This window comes from Egretta garzetta, unplaced genomic scaffold (genome assembly GCF_000687185.1).
Source record: "Egretta garzetta isolate BGI_Z169 unplaced genomic scaffold, ASM68718v1 scaffold188, whole genome shotgun sequence".
NCBI lineage: Eukaryota > Metazoa > Chordata > Aves > Pelecaniformes > Ardeidae > Egretta > Egretta garzetta.
In genome coordinates this window covers 1,178,374-1,187,241 of record NW_009260622.1, presented here as the reverse complement: position 1 = coordinate 1,187,241, position 8,868 = coordinate 1,178,374, and the positions used below count along the sequence as shown (strand labels likewise).

General features: G+C 42.3%; 1 protein-coding gene across 1 annotated transcript in view; it reads left to right on the top strand.

Annotated features, from left to right (window-relative positions):
* Positions 1–444: 444 nt before the first annotated feature.
* Positions 445–8,868, top strand: part of RTF2 (replication termination factor 2) — a 30,060-nt gene continuing 21,636 nt past the window's right edge. The window contains exons 1-5 of the mRNA XM_009645392.2: positions 445–492; positions 1,074–1,168; positions 1,272–1,365; positions 1,561–1,700; positions 5,347–5,425. Coding sequence (XP_009643687.1) covers positions 445–492; positions 1,074–1,168; positions 1,272–1,365; positions 1,561–1,700; positions 5,347–5,425 — 456 coding nt within the window. The remainder of the gene's footprint in view (positions 493–1,073; positions 1,169–1,271; positions 1,366–1,560; positions 1,701–5,346; positions 5,426–8,868) is intronic.

Here is an 8,868-nt window from a genome sequence, read left to right as displayed (position 1 = left end):
TTGTGAGCCTGGGCCTTGTCAGCGGGCCCGCGGGGGAGAGGGAGGCCCCGCGGAGGCCTGGTTACTTCTGCCCGTCCCGCAGTGAGCCGGGCACGGCGCTCCTGGTGCTGGCAGCGTGGAAGAGAGTGCCCTTCTGCGCGGCCCTGGGCCGGCCTGCCGGTACTGCCTAAGGGTGGCTGTGCCAGTGGCTCCCCTTGGTCTTCTGGAGGCCTTTTTGGACACTCTGCTGAACGCGTGGGGTTGAGGGGCCTCCGACATCTAGGGGGGTGTATCTGCTGGTAACGCTTCTGGTAGATTGTTTAATAGTGTGACTAGACCATTGGTGGTGTTGAACGTGGCCGTTTCTGCATTCATCTGCTTGCATTCTGGGTGTTGCTTGGGCTCTCTTTTTGGGATGTTTTAGAGTAATGGATACACAGTGGCATCACGTGTGTGGATAGGTGGATGAAGATCAGGAAAAGTCTCACCGCAGATGGCAGGAAATTTAGGCAGGTTACACTTGCTGGTGTAAAATAAGTAAATAAAATCCATTTTCTCCTCACACCTGACTTCACTAACTGTGAACCTCAGCCTTTCTTTTATGGCCTTATGTGTCATAAAATTCATGGTTTTAGACTGGAGCTTTGGGTAGCATCCTGACATCCCCAGATTTGCTTTTCTTATTATCTTGTTCCTTACAGGGAGTGGAACTGGTAGTTAACCCAAGCAGGGATGAGATGTAGAACTAGAGAGAAGAAGGTAGTGGAGAACATGTGAAGAGCAAAAAAGAATAAAGAGGGAAGGGGACAGCTGGAAGTGGCAAAAAAATAAGAAATCTGAGTTAGAGTTAGGAAGATAGGTCCCATGATGCAGAAACGTGTTCAATAGATCGAGACAGACCCTTGAAACTGGTCATGAATTTTGCTAAAAGATTTTGCTAAAGTAATTTTACGGAAGAGTTTTGAGTGCAGATAGTAGGTTTGTTAGGATACTTGGGGATTGAATTAATGCTTCAAGTATTACTTGATTTTATGTTTAAATAATTTGCAAATATAAAAGCTATTTTAAAATCACTAGTGGTTTTTTTTCTTCAGGTTGACAAAAATGCTGAATTGGTGGCAAGATGGACCTACTGTGCTCTGAGTCAAGAGAAGTTACGTCGGCCAATTGTAGCCTGTGAGCTAGGCAGGTATGAATGTTTCCATAAAGACCGCTATATTAAAAGGTAGAGATTTATAAATAAAAGAATGTTATTAGAATCAAATATGACTACTAAAAATTTTATGTTGTAGGTTGTATAATAAAGATGCCATCATTGAATTTTTGTTGGATAAGTCATCTGATAAAACTCCTGTGGAAGCTGTGTCGCATATCAAGAGCATTAAGGTAAGCAGGTTGTGGCCAATGTTAAAGAGTGCCATGAAAGTTAAAACATGCTACAAAGCCTCATTTTGTTTTGTGTTCTCATTATATACTAAAAGTGTTAAAAATAGCACACAACAATGAAAAAAATCTTAGGGAATGTTATCGTGGCTCAACAACCATTAGTAAAAGCTTATGGCTTGCATTTTTATTTTTCAGCACGTAACAGAACTGAACCTTGCAGAGAATCCAGCTTGGAGTGGTGATAAAGAGAGTATAAAAGGTGACAAATATGATGACAACCAGTCTGCACGCTTTATATGCCCTGTGGTGGGATTGGAAATGAATGGAAAACATAGGTCAGTAAGTTTCTGAATTTTGGTTTTAGAAGTGAGTACTATGCTAAACTGAATATAGAGCAGGTAAAAATGTTTGAATTGATAATGTTCGCTTTCCTCTAGACTCACTCCAACATGTCCATGTCCTTCTTATGCTGGGAGCCCCACAGCTGCACACAGTACCTCAGGTGGGGTCTCACCAGAGTGTAGTAGAGGGGCAGAGTCACCTCCCTTGACCTTCTGGCCATGCTTCTTTTGATGCAGCCCAGAAGACGGTTGGCCTTCTGGGCTGCCAGCGCACATTGCTGACTGAGGTCCAGCTTTTTGTCCATCTGTACCCCCAAGTTCTTCTCCTCAGGGTTGCTCTCAATCCCTTTATCTCCCAGCCTGTATTTGGGATTTCCCCAACCTATGTGCAGGACCTTGCACTCAGCCTTGTTGAAATTCACAAGGTTCGCACGGGCCTACCTCTCAAGTCAGTCAATGTCCCTCTGGATGGCATCCCTTCCCTCCAGCATATCAACCACACCACCCAGCTTGGTGTTGTTGGCAGCCTTGCTGAGGATGCGCTCAATCCCACTGTCCGTGTTGCCAACAAAGGTGTTAAACAGCACCGGTTCCAGTGCTGATCCCTGAGGAGCGCCACTCGTTACTGGTCTCCACTTGGACATCAAGCCATTGACCACAAGTCTTTGTGTGCAACCATCCAGCCAATCCTTATTCACCGAGTGGTTCATCTGTCAAATCCATGTCTCTCTGATTTAGAGACGAGGATGTCATGCAGGACAGTGTCAAATGTGTTGCACAAGGCCAGGTAGATGATGTCAGTTGCTCTTCCCTTATCAACCAATGCTGTAACCCCATCATATTTGTCAGGCACGATTTGCCCCTAGTGAAGCCATGTTCGCTCTTACCAGTCGCCTCCATGTTCTCCATGTGCCTTAGCATAGTTTCCAGTTTCTGCTCCATGATCTTGCCAGGCACGGAGGTGAGACTGACTGGCCTGTAGTTCCCCAGGTCTTCCTTTTTTTCCCCTTTTTAAAAACGCGAGTTACGTTTCCCCGTTTCCAGTCATAATTCCAGGAACTTCACCAGACTTCTCAAATATGATGGATAGTGGCTTAGCAACTTCATCTGCCACTTCCCTCAGGACCCACAGATGCATCTCATCAGGTCCCATGAACTTGCGCACCTTCAGGTTCCTTAGATGGTCTCGAACCTCATCTTCTCCTACAGTGAGCGGTTCTTCATTCTAGTCTGGGCCTTTGCCTTCTGCGACTTGGGCGATGTGGCTTGAGCACTTGCTGGTGAAGATTGAGGCAAAAAAGTCGTGGAGTACCTCAGCCTTCTCCATATCCTGGGTAACCAGGTCTCCCATTTCCTTCTGGAGAGGGCCCACATTTTCCCTAGTCTTCCTGTTATTACCCACATATCTGTAGAAACTTTTCTTTTTGACCTTAATGTCCCTGGCCAGATTTAATTCTATCAGGGCTTTGGCTTTCCTAACCTGATCCCTGGCTGCTCAGACAATTTCTGTTTTTTTTCTGACAGGCTGCCTGTCCTTGCTTCCACTCTCCTTAAGCTTCCTTTTTGTGTTTGTCCAGGAGCTCTTTGTCCATGCAGGCCTCCTGGTGTTTTTGCCTGACTTCCTCCTTATTGGGATGCATCACTCCTGAGCTTGGAGGAGGTGATCCTTGAATATTAACTGGCTCTCTTGGGCCCCTCTTCCCCCCAGGGCTTTGTCCCATGGTACTCTACCAAGCAGATCCCTGAAGAGGCCAAAGTCTGCTCTCCTGAAGTCCAGGGTAGTGAGGTTGCTGTGTGCCCTCCTCCATGTCCTAAGGATCTTGAACTCCACCATTTCATGGTCACTGCAGCCAAGACTGCCCTTGAGCTTCACAATCCCCACCAGCCCCTCCTTGTTGGTGAGAACAAGGTCCAGCATAGCACCTCTCTTCGTTGGCTCCTCTATCACTTGGAGAAGGAAGTTATCATCAACGCATTCCGGGAACCTCCTGGATTGCTTATGCCCTGCTGTGTTGTCCCTCCAACAGATATTGGGGTGGTTGAAGTACCCCATGAGGACGAGGGCTTATGAAGATGAGGCTTCTCCTGTCTGTCTAGAGGGGGCCTCATCCGTTTGGTCTTCCTGGTCAGGTGTGCTCTAGCAGACCCTCACTGTAATGTCACCTGTCCCAGCTCTCCCTTTATTCCTGACCCATAAGCTCTCAGTTGGCTTCTCATCCATCCCCAGGTGGAGCTCCAGGCACTCCAGCTGGTTATTGACACAGAGGGTGACACCCCCTCCTCATCTCTCCTGCCTGTCCTTCCTGAAGAGCCTGTATCCTTCCATTCCAACACTCCATTTGTAGGAGCCATCCCACCACATCCCCATGATGCCAATAAGATCATAGCCTGCAGGCATGCATATGTCTGTAACTCCTCTTGTTTATTCCCCACGCTATGTGCACTATGTGCCTATGTGCGTTTGCACAGAGGCATTTAAGTCACACACACACACCCCCCTGCCAATGGAGTGGCTGGAATTCCTTTTTATGGCTCTTCAGGTGCTCTCCTGCTGACCTGTGATCCTTCTCCAGGCTCTGGGCATCTATTGCTGGCACTGGCATTAAACTGCTAGGAGTGGGATGGATTGAGGTTCCCCTCCCCTCGCAACTTTACTTTGAAGATGCCTTCACCAGCTTGGCAAGCCTATGAAGTTAGGATCAGAATGGGCATGGATTGTGTGTCTTCTAATCGTGCAATAGTATCTAGTTTTTGTTGGGCTGAGGAAGGACATTTCCTTGCATCCTGTTTTGGGCAAATTAGCGATTTCTTTTTCTGTGTGTGTTAATCCTGATGAGTGAGAAGAGGCCAGGTTCACAGCTTTGATAGTTATGAAGTATTTCTTCCTCCAAAGACTGATTAGCCAGGAGATACTCAGGTAGAATTAAAAAGATAACCTGAAAAGTAAACCTGTTTTTACTAGAGCCACCTTCGTATTTTTTCATTCCGTTGAGGGTGCTAGAGAGGAAAGAACTGTAGCTCTCAGAAAAGGGAGATCACATGAACCATGTGCATAATTGCTTCATGTAGTCTTGCAAGAATCTTCCGTGTGGACAGGAGAGGCGTGGGAGGACAGACCCTGGCTAGGGTCGCTTGCAACAGCATTTCTGGAGAGCTTGAGCCAGAGTAAATGAAACTAATAAGCTTGGTGGGAGTGGAACCATTCAAACAGGATGACTTTGTAGTAAACCAGATTGTGGTGATGGTTCCAGAGAAACCTGTTTAGGCCTATAGCAAATGTACAAAAACATCTCAAGAGCATCCGTTTTGCTAAGATTCTCTTGAGAAATTGTTATAAGCCTATGCTACATTACACTTAGAATGAAATAACAAAATACATATTGTGGTTTAATGTACCCAATATTTTTCATTCAATTCTTACATTGTACAGATTTAAAAGTACCTAGTTATGGTGCTGATATCTTGATTAGCTGCAGGACTGTGTGAAGAGAAGGTTAGCTGTGTCCTGCTAGCCCATCGCAGTATTGTTTCTGTGTTAAATCAGCACTGCAGATAAAAAATATATATATATATTGGTGGTTTTTTTTAGGCACAAGGTTTCTTAACAGCGATTGTATGTCTTGTCTTCTTTTCTTTGAAGGTTTTTCTTCTTGAGAAACTGTGGCTGTGTGTTCTCTGAACGTGCTCTCAAAGAAATTAAATCAGAAGTTTGTCACAAGGTGAGCTTTTCTTCAGCTTTAGTAGCAGTGGGGTCACATATGACCCCCCCACAGGTAGATACATAGATATGGCTATAAACATGTGCATGCGTGCATTCGCATCCACTATTGTAAAGTGATTTTTTAATCTGAATATGCAAATTGAAATGGAACTTGTAAAATTTCTGGTTTATAATGGTCTGACGTAATTCTATACAGCCTTTTTAAATAAAAATGTGTTTCTAAGTAGTTGTAAAAAATTAGTATTTTTGTTCCCATAGATGGTTTTGCAATGACTAATTTTTTCAAATGTTTGGTTGGAATTTCAGTTTAAAAAAGGGTGATTGGTTTTCGTGTGAGGTTTGGGGTGCTTGGTTTGGTTTTTTTTCCTGAATGCATGTAGTTTGTGTTTGTCAGTGTCCGCTTTATGTGTTTAAACTGATTACGTTTTCAGGTTTTGGTTTGATCGCTGTGTTTTTAAAGGACATTTACCGTTGTTTTTTTTCGGGCAACTCTTCGCAGACTTTTCAGCAATTACATGGATTATTGTAGAAAATACTGACTGCATTTCACTTTACAGTGCTGGTTTGATCTCATTGTATAGGTTTCTTTATAGCTAGGGGCAATGATAACCGTTGCAAATACTATCCTATGATTACTTTTTTCCTATCACTACTTTTATTATCAGTGAGATTTGTGGTGATAGTTGCCACAGTTAGGCAGAGTTATTTTTCAGCAGACACCCTGATATTTGATAAAATATACAGTATATTTGTATTAAACAAGACCTGTGAAGGAAAAACTTTTTTGGTAAGTTGTGGAGGTAATGTGGAATATTGTTAGTTAGGTCTAGCATCGTATTGCTGCATTCAGTGCTAATTTTGTTCTGTAGAATGCTGGTTTAATCCTAATGGCTCTGCTCTCCTGTTGACAGACACAAATTAATTTTTAATGAAATTTTTTTGTTTGCTTCTAAATTTTTGTTGCTAGATGGATGTAACTGCATTATTAAATACAGGAATGAGATGTTTTATGCATGGTTTGGCCTGTCTGGTGATCTTACAAAAACTAAATGAATCCCACATGTTTTCTGGATTTTTTTTTAATAATCGGTATTTATCGTAGCCTCATATTTGCATGTGACTGTTTTCACATACATGTGAATTCTTCACAACAGTCAGAAGGATGCTTCTAGAAATAATGAAGTGGATATAATATAATCTAGTCTGTCGTCTTTTCATTATTGGATTTTGGTGCACAAAGACAATGGTAACCAGCTGGGAGAACATGTTTTAGTCCACATTTCCTTTGATTAAGGTCAAAGAGTGATTTGGTAAATTTTTGGACATATACCAATAATGTTCTCATTCTGTATTCAGAATTAAGAAGGGGACCAGGACTTTTCTAAATAGGATCATGGGGAACTGGTTGCCATGCTTTCTCGTAGCTAACAGTTTGTTTATATCCAGGGTAGTAATTAGCAGCATTCCCCCAGCACGCTCTGTCTTTATGCAGCAATAGGGCATAGGGTAAAATGAACCAGAATTAATGAAGAAGGAAAAAAAAAATTGTGTTGTGTATTGTACATATGATAGGATTAGGAATTGTTTATTAACAAATAGAATCCTCTTCTGGTACATGTTCTTTCAAAATGCAAGAGTCTTCTGAAGTGCAGAATGTTTGAATGTGGTGGATTTCCATACATACGTTTTTACTGGTGCTAACTGCTGTATCTTAGGAGTGACAATATATTTTCTTAACTGAAATCCAACCTATGGGATCCATGTGGGCCACAGCATTTTCTTTCATGGCCTTGCCACCTTCTGTCTGCCAGTATGTGCCCAGATGCCTGGCCCTGCACGCCCCTGCCACTTCTGTGTGTGCGAAGGCATTGTTACGTGACTTCGGAGAGGGACATGATGAGTGTAGTTCAAAAAGAATAATCCTGTATTTGCTTGTTTACACTCTGTATCTAGTCTTTCTTTTCAGCTAGCAGAATCTGTGTTTTCACTTCACCCCAGGGGATGAGGTTTATAGTATGGATGTAAGCTGGAGAAGTGTCACTCTAGGAGCTGTGTGGCAGTTCTCTTCCTCACTACTGTGAAATTCAAGAAAGCTCTTTCAAAACAAGCTATTCTTGTGCATTAATTTCACCTACAAGCCTACAGAGTAGTATTGATAGTCTACTAAATTGTAAACAGCAATGGTTTCCCAAAGGACTTTGTCAAACAGATGCTGTAATGATGCAGTAAAAACATTCACCAGAGAATACAGATATCCAGCAGCCCAAACAACAGTTCTGCAGTCTTCACCTTCACCGTGTACTTTAAACTAGATCATCTGAACTAGGTAATGAACATATATTTACGTGCTACAAGATTCATATTGCAAAATGTTGTGCTTCCTGAAACTGTAGGAAATTACTTTCCTGTGCTCAGAGCAGAGGGTTGCTTCCATTCCAGGCCTTTTGGCTTGACTCCTGGGAATGCTTACCACTTTGTGGGAAGTCCACAGACAGTTGTCTCACTGCTCAGTTTTCTTCTCCGATTTTTCTGTGGCAGCTCATACAAGAAAGCAACAGAGCAATCTGTTTGCCCAGTGATACGCAGATCACAAAATAAGTTGTTTAGGAAAAAGTTGAATGCGTATGCAGATTTTGTCTAATTCAAGGAAATGGAAAACCTCAAGATGAAGGATTCAGCATTCCTTGGTTTACCTCAACAGTATTTACTGTAGAGATTTGAAAGGCTTTATGAAGTCTAGGTACAGGGAGGATGAAGCAGTCTTTCTCTCAGAGTTCTCTTTCAAAAAAACGTATTTTGCCTCAATAGAAACTTCATGTGAAGAGGTGACAATATTAAATACATTTATTTATCTACTTTTACTGGAATTGTTAAAAAGACTTGGTATGAGGGAAAGGCACATGAATGTGAGAGGAAACTGTCAAGGATGGAGAACTTCTAGTAAGGCAACTGTAATTAATGTGTGAGGACTTTTTCTAAGTGACTTACCTCCCTTGGAAGTAAACTTTTTCTTGCTTCACACCTTAAGTAGCAGTATACTGAAAGATTTGAGTTAAAAAAATAACATTAAAATGTGAAAACTCTAAGGCAAACAGAGAGTCAGACACTGTAGCAGTGTTGAGAGTTTGTCTCTTATTGCCTGAATGGTAAATGCTTTGAACTGTCTTGCAAAAATATAAAACTCCCTGCCCAAAGGTATTTTTGAAAGAGCAATGAGAATTTTTTAGTGGTGGTTTATGCTGGAGAGCAAGCTTGTTACGTGAAGTGCTTGGGACAAGTTTTGAAGCTTTCAATCATTAAGACTGAAGAGAGTTGAAAAAGATCTTTGTCTAAAACAGAGCAATTTATGAATACAAATAAAACTTAAAATACCTTTTTCACAGAGAAGTGCATTTTGTTTGAGCCATATTTTGGGCGGGTTGTACAGAAAGAAAAGAAAAA